Genomic DNA, 25480 nt, shown 5'->3' on the forward strand with positions numbered 1-25480 from the left:
CGGCGCATCCCCGCCTCCCCTCCCACCCCGCGCCCCCCGCACGATGCCCCGCGCCCCGTTCGCCGCCGCCCCGCCGCTGCTGCTGCCGGCGCTGCTGCTGCTGCTGCTGCTGCTGGCGGCCCCGCCGCCCGCCGGCTCCGACAGCCCCAAGGGGAAGCAGAAGGCGCTTCGCCAGCGGGAGGTGGTGGACGTGGTGAGAGCGGCGGCGCCGGGGGCTGGGAGCGGGGCCGGGAGCGGGGCCGGGATCTCGGCTGACGGAGGTGCTGGGGGCGCCGTGCGGATGGGGGGCGGCGGCCGGAGGATCCGCGCGGACGCTTTTGTTTGCTGCAAAATGTGGGAAAAGAAGCGAAAAATCAGAGGGTTTCGAAAAATCTCGCCGCCGCTCCGGGCTGGGCAGCGCTGGTCCCGCGCCGCTGGACCTCTCTCTTGAGTTCTGTTAATTACGCCCTGGTTGTGCTGAATCAGGAAAATGCCGAGAAGGGATTAGACGGGCTTTGACAGAAACCGCAGGTTTTCGGCGGCCGGGTGCGTGTGTTGGTGTTTTCCCCATCGGGCCAGAGTCGGGGGCTGCGGCTGGAGCCGGCGGAGCCCCCGCTCCCCGCCGTGCCCGGCGCCGGGGGGCATCGCGGCGGGACCCGAGGCAGCGCCGTGGGCTGGACCCTGCCCTCAGCCACTGCGGGGGCAACGTCGAAGTCCTACAGTCCTTCCAACAGAAGCAGTAAATGCTGTTTAGTTCCTAAAGGGTTAGTGCATAAATAATAATGAGAGAAGTACAAAACAAAACGAAAAAAAGGTCTGCTATTCAGCAGACACCCTGAAAACTGTATCTGCATGCTTCCGGAACCCACTTTTCCTTGGAGTTGTGTGAATGCATTACTCGCTTTGGCTGTGGAGACTGCATGACTGTTTGAAATTCCACTGCAACTAGAAACCTGAATGCATTGGGACTATCCTATCTCAGCGATAGTTGAGAGGAGGGAGATTTTCCAGTCCTTGGTATGTAGAAAGCAGATGTGAAGGTATTTCTGTGAACTGCTGGACTGCTGTTCACCTCCTATAGAAAATCAGTGGCATGGCCGTTTTTTTCATGATCTTCAGAGAGATCCCCTAAAGTGATGTGCTGGAAACACCACTTATAGGCAAAGCTCCTTCCCTTTCACACCACTTCATTGCCTTTTCACTTTCATTGTGGAAGTTGAATTGTATTGAGAATAAGGAGTCTGTACACATGGAGGAGCTTACATTTTCTGTTGGAGCAATATTTGAGGGTCTTTCTTTTCTCTGGCATTGCTCCATGCTTTTGGGTGTAACAAAATGAGCAGCAAAACGCAGGTAAATCAATGGCAGCTGACTCAGGCACCCCCCGGTTGTACAGACTGCTTCAGCTAAAGCCATGCCAGGACAGAGTGAAGGTATGCTCAAGAAGGGATCCTGCCTTCAGCAGACATTTTAAAATATGTTTTATGCATCTCCAGCTTAAGAAAGCATGAAAAAGACTTTATTTGGCAAGACAGATGACTTTAGTTGGAATGGAGCCCAAAGCCTGGGTAATTCTTGTGCTCACATCAATTTTTTGGGGTGTGCAATGGCTGAGCTGCTCTCCGTGGAAGGCTGCTGTGCAGCTCTGGCCACCGCGGTGGCAGGCCCTCTGTCAGGGCAGCCCAGCCCCTTGTGGTGTCCCTGGGGATGGGAGGGATAACGGGCCTGAGCCTTGGCCACTCCCCAGCTCTTGCCCATTTCCACATCCAGGACTTCTGTGGTGAGTAACCACATGCAAAAGAAGGAGCCAGTCACTGTTACAAATAGAGTCCAATGGGAAAGCAGCAGCAAAAGCAGATAACCAGTACTGCATGAAATAGAAATGCCGTTCCATCATTCTAATGGCCCCTGGGTCACTGTGTGCTTTACCAACCAGTCTCCTCTTCAGCTAACTTTTCTAAAAAGTGGCCTTCTTGTTTAAAATATTCAACTGTTTCCACTGCTTTTAGCCAACCAGTGTTCTTTGGTGAAGGTAGTAAGGGAAAGCCAGCAACTGTTAGTCCAGCTCTCGTCTTACTTCTTACTAGACCTCTCCATGTAGTCACTGATTTATTTTTGCAGCTCCAGCCAAGCCTGTGATAGCTATGCTGGTTTTTGCACCAAGGCCTGTGAAAAGGCACAACGTCAGACTAAGAAAGTTCACCAGTATGACAAAGGAGAGAGGGCAGGGGCTGTAGTTTACAGCTCCTGCAGTGCAGACAGGGGCATGGCTGGCAGGAGGGGCAATAGTTGCAGCACTCTTTCTTTTTGAAACAGGTGAGGAGGATTAGGTGGTTTAAAGAAGATGAAGATGAAAAAGTGTGAGAAAGTGGAAGAGCAGAGTACGGTTATCTGTGAAGATTTGGGATGAAGGCTAGATCAAGCAGTCAGTCACCAGATGGGAAAGAGCATTTGAAGTAGAAGCCACCACCAGACCCTGCAGGTTCCTGGTCAGCATTTCCGTGCCTGCTGACACCAGTGCTCCTCCCGCATCCCAGCACTCAGGCTGCTGGGGGAAGGAGCCCAAACCTACTCTCTAAGAAGGGCAACCCCAAATTTCATAAAGTAGGAAGGCAACGTGTTAATGTGCAGTTTGGGAGAGCAACACTTGACCTTTCATAATATTGTGATGTTAGGAAGGATGTTACTGTGCATTGTGCATCCTCCCATGTGTGCCTTCCCATTGTTATGGGGGAATCCTGACTTCAGGATTATTCCAGGGTGCAGCTTCCCACATCTGCATCACCACTGATGTGTGTGCATTCTGGAGCCTGACTTGTGGGGCTTGACTATCGTGACGTGATTCTGTCCCAGAGGAGCAGCGACAGAGGAAAGAAAGCCAGCGTTAACCTCTGCACTCTATGGAATGAAAAATTTTCTCTGTTTTAAAAAAAAGGAAAAATAATAATGAAATCTTATTAGCACAGACAATTATACAAGCAATGGTGGGTTAGGAGAAAGAATTAACATATGACTTTTTTTTTCAGTATTGAAATGTTTTGACTCTTCTGATGTGTTCCAACAGGTTTTAATTCTTGGACTAGGTAAAGTTTTAATTCTAGGATTTATGTATCTTTTCATAACAAAATGGCATCTTAATATACAGCAAATTCTGCTGGTGGTGCTTATCTTTGAAAACTCATTTTTCTATTTTCCTCTTCTATGGAATCATTTTCTTGGTGATGCAGAAGTAGCCCATTAACTTGTGGCACGGCAGGGGTTTTGTGTTTTGTTGTTCATTTGCATTTTATTTGGTTTGCCAAGGGAGTCAAGGGATGGAAGCAGCAAGGTCTGTTCTGTGTTTCAGTATAATGGCATGTGCTTGCAAGGCCCCAGTGGCGTTCCTGGACGGGATGGAAACCCAGGAGCCAACGGGATCCCTGGGACACCTGGAATCCCAGGACGGGATGGGCTGAAAGGGGAGAAGGGCGAGTGCATGCGTGAGAGCATCGAGGAGTCCTGGACACCCAACTTCAAACAGTGTTCGTGGAGTGCACTTAACTACGGCATCGACCTTGGGAAGATCGCGGTAAGTTCACTTTGCCCGGGATGCTGCACTGCATCAACCACAGCAGCCTCTAGGTCTGCCTCTGTGAGCTGGGCAGCACCAGCCATATGGATTACCCGTTGGAACCTTTTTCTGCATGTAAGGATGAACTTCTCAAAGGTTTAGCTACTTCAGCTTCCTCTCAGCTGTGTTTCAATATGTGCCCGATTCATTTCTGCAATAGGATTTCAAAAGAATGATGTGGCTGGTGTAGGAGTACATTTAGAAGACCAGATATTTAGTCACACTACTGAAAAAGTGCCTCCAGCTTGCCCAGAACAGGGCAAGGTTTTTACTATTTCCATCCCAAGGAAAGATGTACATCTTTAATCTGTTAATTGTACCTGTCTTTATAACTCCTGCTTCAAAATAGTTGTTCACTGAAACTCAGTTACAGGATGCTATTGCAAAGGATCAGCATTGTTCAGGAGCAGAATGTTAGCCAGACTGACCCAAACAGTCTGTCCTCCACTGCAGCCCTGGGTGTAAAACTTTCAAACACAGTGGTTCAAGCCTAGAAAAAATCCCATCTCAATCCCAGCTATGAAGCAAAGCCCAGAGAGGTTGGAGCAATTTAACTGCTATTGCTGTGGCTAGAGGGAGAATCAACTTTTTTAGCAGACTCTTCTCACTGCCTTGTACTTTCAGAACTATCCCTAGCTTTTTTTTTTTCCCCTCATGATATTCAGCACTTCAAAGACAGGATAACAACCATTTAAAAACCTGAAAATGTTTCTTTTTCAGTTGTGGAGTCTTTATCAGGGTTTAAGCCTCTCAGAAATCTTGTGATAATTGTTAAGGCCAGGATTTATGTTAGCAGAGATAGAAATTGTACTCTCCTCTCATGCAAGGACTTGGGGGTTGGAATAGGTCATCTTCAGAAGTCCCTTCCAACCCTAATGATTCTGTGACTTGACTGGAGCTTTCAGACAGCTCATACCCTTGACATAAACCCCAGAAGGTAACTAGGCTACCAACTTAACAGCAGGTGTTATCTAAATAAAGTTAAGAATTTCCATAATCCGCTTCTTCATTACCATCTAGGAGGTGCTGTTTCTGATTTTCATCTTTGCATTGTATGGCATTTGCCAGGCTCCAATTTTTTTTCTTATTTATTTTTTCCCCCAGAGGGAACTAAAGAGAATAGCAAAAACATTTAGAAATAAATAGATTCCTAAATATATTTCCTAAATATAAGCATATGGAAAATAAATACATTCAAACCCAGAGGTTGCAACTGAAGCACTTTTGTCTCCTCTTAGGAATGTACATTTACCAAGATGCGCTCCAACAGCGCTCTCCGTGTGCTCTTCAGTGGGTCCCTCCGGCTAAAGTGCAAAAACGCCTGTTGTCAGCGCTGGTACTTTACATTTAATGGTGCAGAGTGTGCTGGGCCACTTCCTATTGAAGCCATAATATACTTAGATCAAGGAAGCCCAGAGCTGAATTCTACTATTAATATACACCGAACTTCTTCAGGTATGTATGCAGAGACCACGTGGGCAGAGATGAAGGGGAAGGCAGCAGCAGGTACCAGAGTGCTGCCTGCCTTAGAAAGTTAGAGAACTGAAAGAATAGGCAGAAGAGCAGCCAGCTAACACTTGGTACTCTTACTCTGCTGCCTCAGAACTATCGATAGTAACAGTATAATAATTATTTATTAAGTAGTACTTTCTTGTTGTGGTATTTTTCTCTATGCTGAGATTTAGAAATGGAAGAGATTTCTATCCAGACAGTTCTACTGATCACTGCCACAACATGAATACAGAGACATTCTGTGCTGTATTAGCCTATGGAGAAACAGCCTTACTGCCAAGTAGACAGTATCATCCTGGCTTACAATACTGATATTTGCACATTATCTGTGCATAAAACGAGACTTATTCCTCCTGGAATTTCCACTCTTAATTTCAGGTGGGGCACAGAAGCAAAATATCTGTGGATATTATTCAATTGCTAAGCAAAAGGCAAATTAGTGAAGTCATTCAACATAAAAGGATGTAACACTAGGAAAAGCGAATGAACAAGTCTGTGCTCTTTCTCCACTTTCCTCCCTGTACTGCATGACTGCAGGAACTCTAATGCCTAGAGCTATCATAGGATTTTTTCATTAAGGTGTAGGACCTACCTGTCTTCATGAACCCACCACCTAGTGGTGCTAGTGGGGCAAAAAAAAGGGCAACAGGAATGGAACTTTATACAGAAGCAGTAAATTAGGAGTGGCAAAGCTTGCTGAGTGGCAATCACCTTTACGGGGCTTAGCTGTGGAAGCCAGGTACAGCTGCACCCCCATCTCCCCTCCCCATCATTGTTAAAAAGATGGCTGGAAGGGTATGAAGCCATATCCCAGCTCCCATTTTGTAAATTTGGACGTTTAAAGCAGCAGGTATACCTCCCATTTAGCCATGCTGTGGATTGTGATCTGCTTCAGGTACTGCAGGTACAGGTGTCAAGCAGCAGCATGGACAGAGTGCATGACAGTAACTGATGTTGCCACATCTCTACATAATAGTTTCTATTTCTAAAAATACTGTTCAGGTTTAACTAAATAGCACAAGCTTGCAATGAACTGCTGTTCTTAAGTACTTGTGTCCACCTTCAGTTGTGAAATACAAAGGGATTGTGCCTGCTGAGATAACCTGAATTTTGTCTTTAACCAGTGGAAGGTCTGTGTGAAGGGATCAATGCCGGCTTGGTGGACATTGCCATCTGGGTTGGGACTTGCTCTGATTATCCACGGGGAGATGCTTCTACTGGATGGAATTCAGTCTCCCGAATCATCATTGAAGAACTGCCAAAATAATTCCCCTCCCTTTTTATAATATCTCTTTCTATTTTTTTTTTTATTTTGTATTATTTTCTTCAGAATTTACTTCAATAGACTTGGATGCAAGTACTGGACTGAAAGGCACCCAAGCCTTGCATCTGTAGCCTTTGTCTAGCCTTGTTTTGTCCATTGCAGAGGCTTTTTATAATAATCATTTTAGAATATAAATATCAAACCCAAGTTCATTAACTTTTTAAATTCCTTGTTTGATGTAATACCACCACTGTTCTAAGAATTAACCGTAACTTTTTGTATCAAATAAATAAGACCTTTTACAAAAAAAAAATAATCCAGGCTATTTTATTGAACATTAATCTGCTTGAGGTATTTTACATGGTGCTATGGTACACAATTTTTTTAGAAGACTTTAAAGTTCTAAGAAAGTAAATTCAAGTCTTAGCTTTAGCCTTCAGAAAACACACATAACAACTATTTCTGTAAACCTGACTGCAGAGTAACATGATCTGCTGTTACAGTCTTGTCTCAACAAACTCCTGGTGACGTAACTGTGACCTAGATGATGTGGTAAGCGTTAAATACCTTGTTCTGAATAACGAAGTAAAAATAGACCATCTAAGCTCTCCTTTCCTCTTTTGCTTCTTGATAGACTGGATTTCAGTATAAACATCTGTGACTGGTCTCCATTATTAGGATGAAGACATTAAATAATTTTACAGTTATAAAACTTGATTTCATTGCTCCAATAAAATAATTTTCCTGGATTTAGCCTTTCAGATACATAAAATCACTTCGGTATTCATTAAAAGCTAGATATATTAAATAGTATGGAAGATACAGAAAAAAGGCAGGTTGAAATGCCTTGGCCTTCAGAAAGGGTAGTGGTAAAGGGAAACAACGTCACAGCTGTTTACAAGTGAGTGACAACATCTATCATGCTGGCAGAGCATTAGCTGCAGTGTTTTAAGTACTTTCTTCCAAATTCTGCAAGTGATATACTCAAATATTTTTAAAAATTGTACACATTCTAAAGAGAAACAATAGTCATGTTTGTATTACAAAATCAATTTTACATTAATGAAATAAAAAACCCCAAGAAAAGCATGTACAACATGCAGAAATCTACAGTCTTCCCAAAAATTAAAAGGAAAAAAACATTAAATCTGAAATAATTATTTTATTTCAGCTATTTAGGATTAAATTCAAGCTTCTTTTCTGAAAAAGCTGTAAGATATTCTCCAGGCATGTCTCAGATTGGTAGCTCTTGCCTGGATCTTTTGTTGGGGATGCCAGAGGAGCACACCTGCAGCAAGGGGAGCACTGGGCTTTCCCAACTGCAAGTTTATGTGTGGGATTTGCTGCAAGCCAGCAAATTACAGAGCTGGTATTCTGCCTCTGAAGGGCTGTACTGTTTTCATTGGATTGGACGATGGGTTTTAAGGTACCTGAACACAAACAAGGTACTATGAGCTGAGCTATGGAGTGAATTTACAGAAAGTCAGTTAACATACAGTAACTGATTGTGCACATGCTTGCAGCCTGTGTTTGCAGGCATGAGTAAGCTGTTTTGGGCCTAGAGCACACTGATCCAGCGTAGTACGTGCATAGGTTTTATTCTTTTCTTTATGATTTTTTTAATGTCTTTACGATATTTTTTGGACCCTGCCTGGCAGAGTTAATTCAGCATTCCATTAAATTCATTCTGTGTACCAGAAAACATACAAACCCAAGTAAACACCCTCCAAAGGCAGAAGTTAGTAGCTGTTATGGATCTACATACTAATTGGCATGGTAAACTTCCAGTAAATTTATGTTTAGCTAAGTACACATGGAACCTTCAGTAATAAAAACCAAATTCAGCCATAATGACCCCAGATGAGATTATCAACTGTATCAGTAGAGAGGATGGGAATGTGGAAAAGAAAGTGGAAATTATTAATAAAGTTAGTTACACAAAAAATGTGGTATGTGGCAATAGTATCAACAGAAACAAGCAAGTGGATTGCTGAATTTAGATTTAAAATACTCAGTAGTTTCTGTAGTTTTCCAGATTTTAACTTAAAAGTGAAACCAATTCCCTAATCTGTTAATTTTTTATTAAAAACCCTTCTTTCTGCTTTAAATTAGTCTGGTAAACAGGAAACTTTTTAAAGTGACTATGAAGGATTATTCCGCTCGTTATGTAACTGATTAATTTCCCCCTACCTGTTGAATAATCTTTGCTAATTTATTTCATAGTTAAGTGATACTTTCTAGATATTTCTTAATATCTTCTTACTAACAGCAGAAGGCAGATAATATGGTCAGTAATGTATTTTCTTAAAGAACTACAAAAACCCCAAACCAGTAAACCTAGACTTCCAAAAAGTACATATCCTTGACAGTAATTAGTGGCAAGCAACCAACCATCATTATTATACAAATTTAATGAGAGGTACTGTAATTTAACTTATGACTAAATTAGCAATCAATATATTCTTAACAGTCCTTTCCTTAAGCTTAATCAGAAGGCATTAAAGGATCATTCTGTTTTTTTAAAAGAAAGTCCTGTGCACCAGATTTTTTTAGACTAATTACAGACTTTTTTTCCAGATAATATTACTGGAAATAAGCATGGTCATATTTGTTATTTACAGTGGTTTGAACACTGCATCACTATGGACTACTAGAAAAAAATCCTCATTTTTAAAATGTAAGCCCACTTTCAAATATATATTTGCTTAGTAATATTTGGTCAGATGTATCAGTAATGGAGACAGACTCTGGTATAGAGAGACAGAGATGCAGAGAGAAGGGAAGAGAGAAAATGACTTAAGTAAGTGGTGAGCAATACACACAACATACATTTTGGTCTGGTGCTAAAACCAAGTCAAAACCCACAACGCAAGTCTGTCCTGGTATGAGACAAGAAATGGGTTGCATCAGATTGGCAATTATTCAAACCCAAGAATGGACAGCTGTCTTAAAAAACAATACTGGTTTCCAAACTGCACCCCACTGAGGCAGAATTTTTGTGTTGGATGAGCAACAGAATCTGGAGCATTCCATATCCTAAAATCTGACAAATAACACAGAGGTGGATTCAGAAGACATTGCTCGTTCTTTCATGAGACTCAGATTTTAAAAAGTTTTGACAGGCACCAGAATTGCTTTTACATGAAGTTTTCCACTTAATGCAGGAGTAGAATCTGACCAACTGTTATCTCGAGACTTGTTGAAACAGCTTAGTCGGTTATTCCAGGCAGGCCAGGATGAACTGAGTTGCTGTACAGCTGCCTTCACCCAGTCACAGTGCTATTTTTTCACAGTTGCAGACATCTGTTTCAAGCAGACACAGCTGATACAGAGAGGAAAGCAGCAACACAGGAACGTTCAACAGGAGAGATGCTGGCAGGGTTTTACTGTCTCTGTATTCTTTCCTCAAAATACTAGATCAATTCAGTGTCAAAAAAGACTGCTGAACTAAGTTTTTCCCAGATCATAAATATAAAAAATAATGGATAGATTCCTTATGAACACAAGTTTGTACTTTTAATTATTTTCTTTTCTAAAACCAAGTAAAAAGCCAGACACATTTTCATAAACTACAAAGGTAATACAGCAGGCAGGAGTCACTCTGATCACATTGGGGATAATTCCTTTGTAAAATCCATGAATTCCTTCTTTCCTTTAAAGACAAAGAAAAACATTTGGTTTTAATTAATGTCTTTTAAGAGAAACCAGACATAAAACAAAGCCTGGCATTTTTCTTCTTGAACTCCCACTGAGAGAGGTACTTCAGGTTAGAAATAACAATTTCAGACAGTGTTGTAAGTTTATAAAATATCAACCCATCTTTTTTTTTTCTGAATATATTCTAGAGATCAGCTGTCTAGCCTAGGACTTGGGTGGTGTTCTGTGGGGGTTCTTTTGTATTATCTAAGTAGAGGGCAATTTACTATCTTTCTTCATGCCACAAGAACTGGTTAAAATAAGTTAAAATTTCTGCAGCCTGTTCCAAAACCCACTTACCTATTTAATCTCACTGAAACCAGAAGGGGTGAAAGGCTTGGTGGTTTTAGGTCATGTAAGAACAAGTGAGCTCAGAGTCAACACAACTAAGGAAAGACAGCATTTATTTTTTGAAAATTTAAGCACCTCCTCCAGAATTTTGATTCTCCTGGCAAATAAATGAGAATCTAACTTGTCACAATTTGAATCAGTGTTCATGTTAGGGCTGTTGGGAAGTTTCGAAGACATTTAATAATATTTTCAGGCTTCACAGAGGCCTAGGACACATGGAATGATGAGCACATTTAAGACAGATCCTGGAAAGTGCTTGGGTGTGGTTTACACTACCCTTCCAAGGGCTGTAGGTTGCATTTGTTTCATCATGAGTACAGTAGTGGCCCCAGAATGGCTGTATTACACTTCATCAGAACTAATAAGCCTTCCTACAGACTGCAGCACTGCAGGGCACAGTGCTGAGACATCAGAGCTGTTTTTGCTCTGAGCTGCCTTCAGTCGAAATGGTCGCATTGCCTCTGAGTCAGTGGTGCTCCTGAACAACACAGCCTCAGTCCCTCGTTCAGCTGGCACCTCTTCATACCCCAGGACTTCATTCACATCTGTCCTGCAATATGCTGCAACCCAGAAGCATTGTCCAAAGCAAGATGGATATTGGTTGCACACCGCAAGGTGACCAACCTTAGTAACTACAGAAGTCTGTGTGAAAACTCTCACAGGCACTGTGGAGCTGATGGAAGGTTTGTGAGAAGATATGAATAGGTGTGAGGTCACAGTTCTCTAAAGGTCTTACAGGAAGCTGGGGCAAACTACAAATGCAGTCAGCCCCCAGGGTAACCCAGGGACATCAGTATAAACAGCTCTGGCTAGCTCACTTCACCTTGCCAGGAATTTGGATTAGCCGCAACTCCCATCCGCACAACGCCCCTGTCCTACGTGATAAGCTAAAGCAGTTCAAGTCAGACTTCATTGTTTAAGAGCCCCAAATCAGCCAAGTCAATGTTATTTTTTAACCTGTAAGTGAAATTTGCTTGGGAAGAGAGAAGAGAGACAGGGTAAACAGAAATGTGCAGGCTGGCGTACACCCCCTCCTATCTCCTCCTTTGTCCTCAGCTTATAGCTATTAGTGACATATTGCACAAGATAACTTTGTACAGATAACAATTTGTGTGCTCTGAACTGCCCCAGTTTCACAAGTCATCACAGAAGCCAGTAAAGAAAGTTCTGATTCTGTAAGACTCACTTTCCATGACATAAGCTTTTAATTCTGCATGCCTACCTCCATGTCCTGCGGATCACATCAAACACACCAGAATATGTGTTATGCTGATCTTGAAGACGAGCTCGCACAACTTGATAGGGGTATGTTGCTGACACAGCAAATATTTTGGATACAGCTGCCATCATTATGTATTCCACAGTGTTCTAGAAGCAACAAAAATTACTGGGTTTGCCTTAAGTATGGTTTAAACTAGCCCATTTCCCCAAATCTTGTTCGATTTTTAAAAGTTGAACTAAACAATACTCTAGATTTTTCCCCTTATAATACACATATTAAAAAAATGGCAATGTTTACTATAGGCAGTGCTACAAGTAATTGATCGTAAAATGTGTTGTGCCCTCTCATTCCTATCAAAGGAAACACTTCTTGCAAAAGTAACTACCTTTGCCCAACTTGCACCTGACCAGTTTTGAGGGTTTAATACCACCATCTGAGGTTCCACAAAATAAGACAAAAAACATTCCTCCCTCTAAAATTCTCAAAACATTGCCAAAATAAGTTGATTTCCAAAAGTAGTGCTAACCAGTTGCTTGTTACTGAAAAGTAAAAAGTATTATTTCATTCTATATATTCTACATTCCAGTTATGTATCAATAATTTGCAAATTTGGCTGCTCTATAACCCAGACAAATGGAATAAATTTTTATTTATTTACATGCTGCAACACATTTTTATTCTCAAGCATCATACCAATTTTGTATCTGACACTCTGTTTCTATACTTGTTGTATCTCTCTTTCAAATCCTCATATGCCATGAACTGAAGTGCTCCATGTGAAGTTCCAAATAGACCAGGCACAAATCCCTAAAAAAGGAATAAAACAAGGTTAAAGGGTAAGGCACAAAAACTGTACAACTTGACAGAGCACAGCTTAACAGGCATCACGTGTCCTCCCTTAATTTACAGACCGTGCCTGCATAACTGTTGCTGTGCAGTATGAGATCAGAGCCGACTTTGGGTTGGTATTCCTAATGGCAGGCATCACACAAACACATAAAAATGTTACTTTTCTCCAAATGACATACAGGCTAAAGACACCTACTGAGTCACCAAGATAAAACAAGTGGTCCAGGGCCTCCACCTCACAGAGCACAAGCAGGTAACACGGACAAGGATTGCCAGAACACAAATCAAGCTACAGTCTTGCAAACGTGCCGCTCAGTGCCTGCCCCTTTTCCAGAAACTGGCACTAAGGGGTTTAATTCCCAGCTGAGACTGGTAAGGCAATGAGAGATGCTGACATTTCAGTGAGAAGGGCCACCGGGAGTAGAGGTACAAAATAATTACTGTGATCAAGCCCTGGAAATAGATACAAATGTGTTTGCATGTATGTGTCTCTATATAAATATCTATCTATGATATATATACATTTCTACATTAAAAATGTGTGGGTCTATATAGAATCATAGAATCATTTAGTTTGGAAAAAACCTTTAAGATTATCAAGTCCAAGCACAATCCTAACATTGCCATGTCCACCACTCACCCACGTCCCTGTGGGAGAAGAAAGAGGGTGAGCCACTCCAGCACTGTCTTTCTTACACACACAGACACATAAACACACACACAGGAAAGCTGAAGGGCACAGATGAAAAGCTAACTTATACAAGGACTTATGAGTGATTTACATTAAAGAATTAAATCTAAGAGTCAGATCAGTTTGAGTGCATTCCTCACCCTGCTATGAACAAGGAAGCACAGCAGAAGTGCCCAAAGATGTGACAAAGCAGTCTGGGAAATGTTCCCCATTTGTAAGAGGCAGTATTGGATAGTCAGAGTGTAATACGGAAATATACATCAACCTTTTGTTTCAAAAAAAGTTGAAACGAAAGGGGAAAACAGGTATTTTCTGAAGTGTCTCCACAAGAAAGAAAAGACAGGAGTTCCCTCAGGAACAGGACTACCTCCATTAAAATAAGCTGCCAGCTGCACGGGTTCTGAAAAGCACTAATTCTCTTTTTGAAATGTTGGTCACTTACACTGAAAAAATACAAATAAACAGGGGATTAATCATCTTTGCCAGAAATTACTTAAGGGAGCCAAAAACTTCCTGAAAACTGTTACAAAGAGACAATTATAATGGAGTTAGTGATGCAAATGTGGGTAAAAGGACTCAAAGAACCAAAGTTTCCAAAAAAAAAAAAAAATACTGATATTGAACGGTTTTATCTGATTTCCTATGATTCATTCGGGCAAGAAAAAGAAATTAAAAAAAATGTGTCCAGACTCAAAACATTGTGTTAGACTAAATGGGAAGTCCAGAATGTTGAATTAAGACAATATACTATTAAAAGCCTGAAGAAGAAGAAAAAGAGAAGGGAACCTGGTAGGAGTCCACTGAAATAGTGTTAACAAGACAAAATGATAAACTTCTAAACTGCAGAAAAAATCCAAAACAACTAAAACTACAGCAGGCATAAAAATTGCACAGAGCTTCCATCACTTCAGAGATCAGCTCTCTGCACGCTATAGATTTTTTAAGTTTTTGATATTACAGCCATTCAGGAGGTGATTTTTTAGAATTTCTTTGACAGTTGAGGATAAATTTCTTCTCAGAGCAAAAAATAATGGTCATGAACTCATCATCAGTGACCGTGAACTGATGAAACGCATTAAGGGCTTGTGAAAGTCCCTGAAAAACCACTTCCCCAAACATGGCAACAAGTGGAATTAAACTCTGTTTCTGTATTTTGTCAACTGTGAGTATAACCATACGATTTTGTGAAGTTTGAAGCCAAAGGGCCGCAACAGAGGGAAATGGACAACTGTGGTTTTCACAAAACCTGATCAGAAATGAAAATAAACCAGTATTATAAAAACAGGAGAAGAGAAAAAACAAAATTATAAAAAGCATCAAAGAAAAAATTATCTGGGTCAGGAGAACAAGGAACAGTATGAAATTTATGGATAGTGACAGCAGGGAAAATCTTTGTAAATATTTATCTGTGACGAGACAATAAAACTGTTAAAAGACAGTGAAAGTAATTCCTCTCCACTTGGAAAAAATTAGAATGATGTATTTATATCATAGGAGAATGAGATAATACTTTCCCCACCAACAAAGGAAGAATGTTAAACAATGTTTAAGAGTGCTAAACTCTAAAATTTAAGCCAGCAGATTTGGATAACTTGCTCCCAGGAGTCCTAAAGCATCTATTGATGATAAATAAGTCCCGGCACGCTCTAAGTCTTGTGCTGACGAGGAAAGCTTCCAAAGACTGAGGAACTTTTAATGTTGGGCCAATATTAAAAAATGCAAGAAGGGAGTGAGATAACTGTCAGCCAATGTGTCTCAGTAATAAGAGCTGACCCGGGCTTCTATTGATCATACATAACAATGTGTTCTTATGGAAGAATGTTTGAAAGCAAAACTATTTCTTCATGGTACTGAAATATCTTGGCTGAGGAAGTTTTTGAAACATATTCCTATTCTATTTTCTTATTCTCAGAATAATTTAATACAAAATTCTTTCTTGCCACAAAATGTGATAGAACTGGGTATTTACTTTTCATCTATGTGAAGATCAGTTTTAAATTAATCTCACTTCATGTACTCCTTTGTATTTTTTACTTTAATATTCAAAACTATATCCTTAAAAGATTTTTGCCATGCAGGTTTGACAAGATCAATGGTTTCTCAAAGAAATCCTGTTTGTATTCTCTTTCGGGGGATTAGAACAACAGACAGAATTAAATATATAATTAGAAATTAAAACGGTAAAGCATTTAATCCTGAACAGCAGACAGTGGGAATAAAAAAAGTATTTTAAAGTTGGCTTAAAGAGTTGTAAGTGCTGAAGATCCAGGACAAGAGGAAATTGTCCCATTGGTTAGTATTTCAAAGGTCATCCCTCCCAGTGAAAAGAAACATAGGCAAATATATAAAGTGGAAGGCCTATGTTACTTAGTAAAGTAGGGAACAAGGTTCATTTGGTGATGTGGTACTCACATCACTGCCTGAAGTGTTTGAGAGCACTTAAGCCAAAGCAGCCTCTGCTGTAAAGCCATATGAGGAGGGGCTGGGGTCACTTGGTCTGTTCAGCCTGCGGAAGAGGAGACTGAGGGGAGACCTCACTGCAGTTACAGCTTCCTTGGGAGGGGAGGAGGAGGGGCAGGCACTGATCTCTGCTTTGTGGTGACAACAGTGACAGGACCTGAGGAATGGCCTGAAGTTGTGTCAGGGGAGGTTTAGGTTGGATATTAAAAAAAGGTTCTTCCCCCAGAGGGTGGTTGGGCACTGGAAAAGGCTCTCCAGGGAAGGTGTCACAGCACTAAGCCTGAAAGAGTTCAAGGAGTGTCTGGACGATATTCTCAGGCACATGGTGTGACCCTTGGAGAGGGTTCTGTGCAGGGCCAGGAGTTGGACTTCATGATGCTTGCGGGTCCCTTCCAACCTGGCATATTCTGTGATTCAGAATGCAGTAAATTCCTTTTGTAATCTGCTTAGTGTTGTCTGCATTTGGGTTCTCAGTGTGCTAAAGACCTGTAGTATCAGAGTGCCCTGCTCTAGCAACATGTGCAGAAAGACACTGAAGTATGCCATTATCTTGGATCTTGATTCCTTCATGGTGAAAAATGATACCATCTTTTATATGAAAGTTGCTTATGTCTCTTTGTAGAACCTGAGACTAAATTTGAAGTCAAGATGGCCAAATCTCAATGAATTTTGCTGAGTACAATTACAAAGATGTAAAAAGTCACTTAGCTTACAAGCTTCATATTTGCAAGAAGAAGAAAAATAGTTTAAGCAAAGCATAGCAAAATAAAGAGAATTAAGTGCCTTAGACGTTAAAGGACTGGAAAAAGTACTTAATCTCAGAGTATAGAATCTTGCCTACCAAAGGTGAAATGACAACACAGAAGTGTCCAAATATATTGCACTTGGTAACAAGCACACATTACTGATAAGATTTTTTTGTTCTGTTAATACATACTGCATTAACATTCTCAGTCTTGATGATTCTGGATTTTACTTTAATATCCTTAAATTTTCTGCACTTTCTTTATATTTTACTGTTGTCTATTAAGTACTGCTCTATTTCCAGTTGCTGCTTCTGTATCATCGCTAAAAGAAAATGACACTTAAAATACACATAGAGAAGTATGGAGGCCAGGAAGAATGTTAGTTGCATTCTTGATTGATGCTTTAGCAGTCAGTAGCTCTAGACTATACATCTAGCAGTTTCCCAAGAGCTCAGAGATACTTTATGTTTTCCTAAAAGTGCCAATTCCTTCCATCTTACAATTATTTTACAATGTTTGGTCTCTCCTGCCTTATGCTTGAAAAGAACTACACAGCACTCATAACATGAAGATGGTTGCATGACATTCAACTTCATGACAAAGTAATTTTTAGAGCTCAGATGTCCAACAAATCCACAGGTGTGTTCAAATTACATAACCCCAAACTGATTTTTAATTCAGCCTGGTGTGCAGCATAGCAGCTCTGTCCCCAGTCACCTGGGGGACGGAGACCATAGGACAAAGCCTAATGGACAAAGGGTGTGGAAGATCACAGACTGGATGACTACTGGGATAATCAGTGAAGGAAAGACTTCTGCCTTTTCAAAACCAGGCCAAGTGCAAGAAAAACAACTTACTGAGGAATGCAGATTCAGAAGACTATAGTTCAACGAATGACCAATACCCAGAAGAACTATTAAAGACAGCTTTGATCCCTGCTAAAAAGATTGATGTATCCTGACATTACTAGCCTTGTACCTCAAACAACAGAAAGGATTTGCTCAGACCCGTAACAGCGCTTGTACAATAGAGAGCAAGATATGGAATTGCTCGTACAGAAATGCCATTCTTTAGAAGACCAATCTCCATCAGAAAGAAACTCCTTCCAGATTTTATTTCCAACTTTTGTTGGTACTATCTAAGATCCCCTTATTTGCTATAATTTGCTGAAATTAGGATTATGAGAAAAAAGAAGACGTGTGTGTGTTATACAAAAACTTCAGCTGTCCAATTTCAGATAGAGCAAGAAAGAGAAAAATAAAAACGACCCCAAACACTGAAAATGGAGGAAGGCTAAAGTATGCACAAGCCAAAGAGCCACCTGAAGAAGTGCCTTTTCCCCCAGTATAGACAAGGTTCAGAGAGTCCTGACATCAAATGAAAGTTGCTCAGTGTGCATACTTATGTAGGTCACTCAGGACCTATCTAGGTCACCTTCTTTGCAGATTTAAGCAAGTAATTTGCTCTTTCAAAGGAAGTAGCTGGTTTAGTTCCTCATTTGCAGATTAACACTACAAAGAAGTGTCTAATGCCAAAGGCAACACATGTTATGGAGCACGAATAATCTGAAAAGAAGGGTGGAAGGACATCTTAAACCCTAAGAGATTCGAGAAATTAGAATTTATCTACATGGAACAGAGCAGACATCCAGGCAGGCAAATCAGAAATCCTGACAATTTCAATTTAGGAATAAGTAGGGTGCCTTGTTCCTGGTGTCAGAATTTGGCATTTGTTGCCATGAAGCATACTAGTCTTTCAGCATAGGAAAGATTATATTTTTTTCACTGAAAATAAAAGAACCTAGTGTTGTTTAATCAGGACAATTCCCAAGAGATAGTAGTCTTGTTCCGCATCCCTAGGAGTGTTAAAGGCCAGGCTGGATGGGGCTCTGAGAAACCTGATCTAGTGAAAGGTGTCCCTGCCCATAACAAGGGGGTTGAAACTAGACCATCTTTAAGGTCCCTTCCAACCCAAGCCATTCTATGATTCTATGATTCTATAGCATTACTTGCAGGAGAAGAGCCAGACTGAACTAAAATAGGTTTCTTCACAACTTCCAGGCACTGATGAATGAATCTTGATGTCATGACCTGAAGGAAGGAGGAGGCAAAAAGTCCAAATCCAGTTGCCATCTGTTTCCCTACATTAAAGGGAACAAAAACCCCAGACATATGCAGACCATATTTAGAAGTCTGCAAATTTTATGCATCTCGAGATGACAGATTACAGACGTCAATAACTAGAGGGCAAATAAGCAGTTGTGAAACCATCCATTGTGGAAGAAAAAATTATCAAGTACTTTAGTCATATGTTATCTTCCACAAGATGTCAGAAAGACAGAGATAAGGGATGAAATGGAAGAAAGTACTAGCAGCAAGATAGATTACACTATTGCTGCCCTACTTATCCACATTCTAATTATAGGAAAACTCAAAAAAAATTCAAAGCAGTTTATTCTCTATCACCCAATAGAAGATGGCTTAGTCATAAAGTTTACACTGTATTATTCAGGATTTCCTCTGTCCTCTATCTCAACAGTGTAATAGCTTTTCTTCTGACTAAGCTTTTTTGCTGCAGTTTTCCAGCAGGGATAACTCACAGAATAAAAGTAAGTGAGCTATGACAAAAAATTACTTCTCCCCCCCCCTTTTTTTTTTTGTCTCACCATGCTACTGAGTGGTGCCAGTCAGTTTTGGAATTCTTCTTAAATTTTGTTACCTTATACAAGCCACGAATGCCCTCTGTCTTGTATATCTTTATAAGAGCATCAACCATTCCTCTGTATTGCCGCTTTGATGGATCAACGCCAGCGTTGTATTGCAGCACCAGTCGTGTCTTCGTTACCCATATTGGGTTTGTAATACAGAGAGTCATGGCTCCTGAGAACAGATGTAAGACAGACTGATTGTTATGCCAACTCCAAAGCTTGTCCCAGTTTGTTCAGTCCAATGTAACACAGGCTTCTACGATGACAAAACTACTTATCCTACAAGAGCACTTATATTACTTAAAACAAAATTTATACTCTCCATTGTTCCCCCTCTCTGTCTTCAAAGCTCATAATAAAGTCCAACCTACTCCTGCTGGGGGTACTTCTGCAGAGCACATGGTGCATATTCCTAGTACACCCCCTTTTTGCCTCACCTTTCCACAGTTAGTAGCATAATCATAGTAGATAGGAAATGTAAGCAATTCCTTGATGTAATCCTGATTATCAAAATTACTCTTCAGGTATACATTGCTCAAAATTTAATGGACATCTCAGTCATGAGAAATTTGCTTAATCATACTGACAGGTTAATACAAGCAACCTGTTATAGCATTATTGGTTGTAAAAGAACTCATTACTATTTTTCACATTAAACAATATGCCTTACATTTCAACATTAAATGAATGCTTCAACATCCTAATAGAGCCTTCTCAATTGACTAGATACAACACAGAAGCATGTGCAAGAACTTATGTTAGAAAAAACATATTAAAAGTCTTGCTGATAGAAGTAATTTTATTTCAGATCTTCAGTTTCCAAGAAGACTTGGACCACAGAAAAATATTTTAAAAGACCAATGATCAATTCACTTATTCTACTAACTTAATTGGGACCAGTGTTATTTAATATTTTAATTAATGACATAGACAAAGGCATAAAGTGCATCCTCAGCAAATTTGCCAATGAGACCAAGCTGAGTGGTGCAGATGACACATCTGAAGGATGGGATGCAATTAAGAGGGACCTGGAGAAACCTGAGAAGTGGGCCCATGGGAATCTCATGAGGTTTAACAAGACCAAGTGCAAGGTGCTGCACCTGGGTCAGGGCAACCCCCACTACCAATACAGGCTGGGGCATGAACAGATCAAGAGCAGCTCTGACGAGAAGGACTTGGGGGTGCTGGTGGATGAGGGGCTGGACATGAGCCGACAATGTGCACTTGCAGCTCAGAAAGCCAAACATATCCTGGGCTGCACTAAAAGTGTGGGCAGCAGGTTGAAGGAGGGGATTCTGCCCCTCTACTCTGCTCTGGTGAGACCCCACCTGGAGTGCTGCATCCAGCTCTGGGGTCCTCAGCACAGAAAGGACATCGACCTGTTGGAGCAAGTCTGGAGGAGGGCCACCAAGATGATTAGAGGGATGGAGTACCTCTCCTATGAGGAAAGGCTGAGAGAATTGGGATTGTTCAGACTGGTGAAAAGAAGGCTTCAGTGTGACCTAATTGTGGCCTTCCAGTACATGAAGGGAGCCTACACGAAAACTGGAGAGGGACCGGTAATGTTAAGGGCAGGTAATGTTAAGGCAGGGGTGGATGGCTTCAAACTGAGAGTTTAGGTTAGATATTAGGTAGAAATTAGTCACTGTGAGTGTGGTGAGGCACTGGAACAGGTTGCTTAGAGAAGCTAGGATGCCCTATCCATGACAGGGCTCAAGGCCAGGCTGGATGGGGCTTTGAGCAACCTGGTCTAGCGAAAGGTGTCCCTGTCAATGGCAGGCGGTTGGAACTGGATTATTTTCAAGGTACCTTCCAACTCAAACCATTCTATGAGTCTGTGATTCAAAAGGCCTTGTCTTTTTCAGGTCCAAGTGTTAAACATTTAACAAGTTAACAAGCTGATAGCAGCAGATCTACATAGTTATATTTTGGAACCCAGTATGACACTAAATATGGAAAATGCTTATGCACAATGAAAATGAGGACAAAAGATGTTTTGACAACTCCTAATTCTGTGCAAAACTGAAGAGACCACAGTGATCCATCTTTTAATGTTAGACCTCGCTATTTTATTTACAGACAGTAAATGACTGCATTTGGGCTTGAACACTTACACTTGCCACCTGTAAGCTGCACTGACACAGAAAGGCAGGTAGCAACATACAGAAAGGCTAGAAGTGAACATTAACCTCCGAATTTAAACTCACCAGCCTCTGCAGCTGACACTAGGTGTTCGGTTGCACTGAGACTTTCCATCTTTCCTTCCTTCTTGTAAGCTTTGATGGCATTGTAACTGGAAAACGTAAAATATAATTTGGTAAAGGTGAAAACAGATCTACGTCATAAAAAAAACAACCCCAAAAGAACAAAACACTTCTCTCAAGATCACGGTGGCACACAGCCTTTGAAAAAAAGATACCTAAACTATTTTTGTTTGGTTGATTAGTTGATCTCCGAGTACTTAGATCTTTAAAATGAACCATGGTAATACATATTTAAATTGTATTATTAAACTGTCAGTATCAATGGGACTGCATCTTGAAACAGCTATCAGATCTCAAGAATTAACTTCTAAAAGAACCAATTAGATAGCTACTTGTCAGTGTTGCTCTCAATAAAAAGGAGGCTATCTTCTAGCTCATAAATACACTGAGCTTTCTTCTCCTGTTCTAGTTTGTAGCCTTGAGGATTAAGAAATTGTCAACAGGAGCTGAACCGTCAACAGGAATCTATAGCAAAGCTTAAGGACTAAAGTACAACAATAACAGAGTCTAGACAAATGACAAGTGATGTTTGCATAGCCATACCAGCTAACTATATCCTAGTATGCTTCAATTAATAAGGTTCAGCAGTAAATCAGGTCACACAGAGTTAATAAAGTAGAATATTAAAAAATGAGCTTTATAAGCAAATCCCATCAACTGACAAAAACAATGAAAGAACTGTCACTAAAATGATTAAAAAACAGTTAAACATTTAGTTTTAGTAGAAAGTCTCATCATGTTCTCTAAGTCTTAACACATCAGTTTAAGTTTTTGTTTTTCATGAGGTTTTAAACACAGTGCAGTGGCACTTTTAGAGAATTCTTCATGAATAATATCACCATTCCTCAAGTATTTTTACAGCATCAAGGTGATGCACTGTACCTGACAAAGGAACAAAGTCTCTTAAATTTGAAAACAGCAAACCATAAAAAAGGGTAACAGACCTGGACTAACTAAGAGAATCACAAGTTTGTAAGTCACTTAGCACATTTTTACACACCCCCCCCAAAGAAGAAGCAGTGTATATCTGAACATTACATAGTGCAGGATATGACACATTTTACAGTTCTACTTACAAGAAAAAGTAAAGTCCCCAGGAAGCCCCTGCTCCCACCATGTTTGGAGTTACCCCCTGATATAAGCCTCGTAGTCCTTCATGCTTCCAGACAGTGGTCATGCAGTGGAGAATCCCATTGTATTTTGGCCTCAGCTCCAATCCATCACTTACTATGAAAGAAAGAAATTAAATTGGAAAATATTTCAGCAAACATAAAGTTCAGCTGTGTCAAAGCCACCAGAGAAGTCCACAGCCTCCAAAGCAAGCTGCAAATGAATATGACCTAACTGATCAACTGCATTTTAAAAGTTTTATTTCACAAGCAAGCAAGAGTTGGGGTTTACAGCTTCTTAAGTCTAGAGTTAAAGAACTTTAAAAAAAAAGGAGGGAAGAAGAAAATAAAAAAAAATAAAGAACTCTTTATCTCTGTAAGAAGAAATTCCCCATCAATCTGGACTGCTGTGCATTTATGGTGAGCAGCAGCTTCGACTTTAAGTTTTTTGTGTCTTCTTTTTAGCACCCCTCCAATTTTGTATTATATTTCACATGATACAGGTGGGGCCCTTGACAACACATTTCTAAAAGGAGTCCCCAATAACAATGCTTAAATTCAATCTTCCTCTTTAAAATGTTCTAAAAGGCAATGAGTCATGTCTTCCTGATGATTCCCAAGTCACTTTTTATCAGAATACTCAGAGTTTACTTCCATCAAGAATTCCTGTGCTCTTCTATTCTCATTGAATGCATTTGCAGGGAAACACCAGATGCATTCACTTCTCCCACCTAATAACCTAACAACTGGTGGTCCAAATATTCAGAAAATATCACTGTCAAAAATAGAAAAAACACACAAGTTTTTGTTTGACAGATTTCATGTAGAACACGGATGTCCACACAACTTACAGTGGTAACTACTATTGCTCCTACCATAACAGCAGGGGGGTAAGCTCATTACTGGTGATAGATGTGGTATGGTGCATGGTGAGATGACAAGAGGTAACAGACACAAGCTGTAATATAAGGAATTCTGACCAAAATTTTTTATCCAGCAGAGTGGCCAAATACTTGAACAAGTTGCCTAAAGAACATCTTTGGAGCCACTAAAAACCCCATTAATCTCAAAGTTTTACAATCAATGTAGTTTTTGCATTCCCATTAAGATTAAGTCAAGTAAACAGTTTTCTGTTCAATGACACATTAATTATCCATTTTCCTTGAATTTTGTTTACAGTCTGTACATAGTGACAGACTTCACAAAATGCTTTTTGAGCATATTGTGACAAGGCCTCAACACCTTGACAATCACGCAAAACTAGAAAAAAATTAAAAATCTCTTTTCTCCCCCCTGAATAAGCGCTGCTAAACCTTTCTCAAAGACATTTCTGAATTTTTTTTACCAGGTTTATAAACAAATTAAACAATGTGGGAAATCAGAGATATGAATGCAAGTCTGTCAGTCAACGATGCTGCCAAGAATCTTCACAACATTCATTTCTAATATCAGCTTTTACTCCCTGGTTGAAGATAAAACATAGGAGCTGTTATTTTCAACCCAAAAAAGCATGTGAAAGTAAGTCACCTCCAAAAGCCATCTAATCCAAACCCATGCTCAAAACAGATCTAATTAGATCTGGTTACTTAGGGACATGACCAGTTGACTCCTAAATGTTTCCAAGGCTGAAGAGATTACAGCTTCTCTGGGTAACCTTCTCCATTATCTGACCACTCTCACAGTAAAATAAATAAGTGTAATTTTCCACATTCATGCTTGTGCCCGTTCCTTCTTATCCTATCAACTATTCAGCTCCAAGAAGAATCTGGTTTTACCTTCTCTGAGTCCTCCAATCAGATTGTCATAGATTGTAATTATATCTCTCCTCAGCCTTTCCTGTTTGAGGCCAAATTGATCCTGTTCTCCTATGTCATGTGCTCCAGCCCCTTTATCAGCCTGGTGGTCTCCACTGGAATCACACCAGTATGTCACTGTCTTCCTTCCTTGTACTGGTGAGCCCCAAACTGGACAGAGTACTTCAAATGCAGTCTTACAAGTGGAAAATAGAGAGAAAAAAGCACCTCTGCTAGTTATGCTTTTCATAACACAGCCCAGGATGTGCCCAACTAGGATATGTAAGGAACTGTTTAAATCCAACTTTGTAAAATGTCAGTTTGGAAATGCAATGCTGTAAATTTTGTAAAACCCCTCTGTGACAGTTCTCTGTTTGTTTCTGACATTCTAAAACACCCATGTGTCTAAGATAACAATCCAGAGATACAGCAAAATGTTTCAACCTCTCTAAAAGAGAATATGATAAATGGGGGACGTGTTTGTCACATTAACAGAAAAATTAAGAGAAGCTGCCACGTTCCCCTGTGAAAAAAAAAACAAACTAGTTAAGAGTTTTCTGCAAAACAATACCACTACTGTTAACAACCCAGGTTATTACAAAACTACTGCTACACTCTGAGTGTTGAAAATCCTTGACATAGAGGTGAACTTCGAACGTGGGCTTAGGACAAATCCGCCTGTTAAAGCAGACAGCGCTCCCGTGCCCTCTGGCACCGGTGATCACGAAAGGGAGGGAAGGGCCTGCCCAGCTCTCTGATCTGCCCGTGCTCGAGGCACACGGCACATTTTACAGCCCCTAGAAACGACGGGAAGAGTGAGCTTTGGGACAGCGGGGAAGAGAACCGGAGACCCTTCCTTTCGGCTCCCGGCCAGTTTATCCCAAGCCGCGGGGCTGGGATAAAGCCCCCTGCGCAGGGCTTTGGCAGCACAGCGCGGCGCGTCCCGGGCCGGGCACGGCGAGCCGGGGCACGTGCGTACGCCTGCAGGACGGGACGGCGGGGAGGCGGCGGGTCCGGCCTCACCTGCGAAGCGGATCTTGACGAGGTCGAGGGGGTGCAGCGCCAGGGTGGACAGGACGCCGCCGCTCATTCCCGCCGCCAGGTTCTCCAGCCGCACGTGCCGCAGCAGGGACGGCGCGCGCGGCTCCAGCGCGGGCGGCTCGCGCGCGGCGCACGCGGGACCCGAGGCGCCCATCGCCGGCGGCGCGCGGGCAGGGGGCGGGGCGG

The 25480-nt window shown here is 41.1% G+C and overlaps 2 protein-coding genes across 2 annotated transcripts; one reads left to right on the top strand and one right to left on the bottom strand.

Annotated features, from left to right (window-relative positions):
* Nucleotides 1-43: 43 nt before the first annotated feature.
* On the top strand, nt 44-6676 carry CTHRC1 (collagen triple helix repeat containing 1). The gene is made up of 4 exons (XM_051785186.1): nt 44-193; nt 3326-3547; nt 4828-5044; nt 6226-6676. Exons 1-4 carry the CDS (start codon nt 44-46, stop codon nt 6366-6368), a joined length of 732 nt encoding a protein of 243 aa, XP_051641146.1. The 3' UTR covers nt 6369-6676.
* SLC25A32 (solute carrier family 25 member 32) lies at nt 6677-25479 on the bottom strand. The gene is made up of 7 exons (XM_051785184.1): nt 25277-25479; nt 22428-22578; nt 21295-21380; nt 19099-19259; nt 12328-12441; nt 11635-11780; nt 6677-10017 (listed from the first exon to the last, which is right to left on the bottom strand). Exons 1-7 carry the CDS (start codon nt 25446-25448, stop codon nt 9882-9884), a joined length of 966 nt encoding a protein of 321 aa, XP_051641144.1. The 5' UTR covers nt 25449-25479; the 3' UTR covers nt 6677-9881.
* Nucleotide 25480: the final 1 nt, after the last annotated feature.

Source organism: Manacus candei, unplaced genomic scaffold (assembly GCF_025592945.1).
Source record: "Manacus candei isolate 608988 ecotype Guabito, Panama unplaced genomic scaffold, ASM2559294v1 h1tg000019l, whole genome shotgun sequence".
Taxonomy (NCBI): Eukaryota; Metazoa; Chordata; class Aves; order Passeriformes; family Pipridae; genus Manacus; species Manacus candei.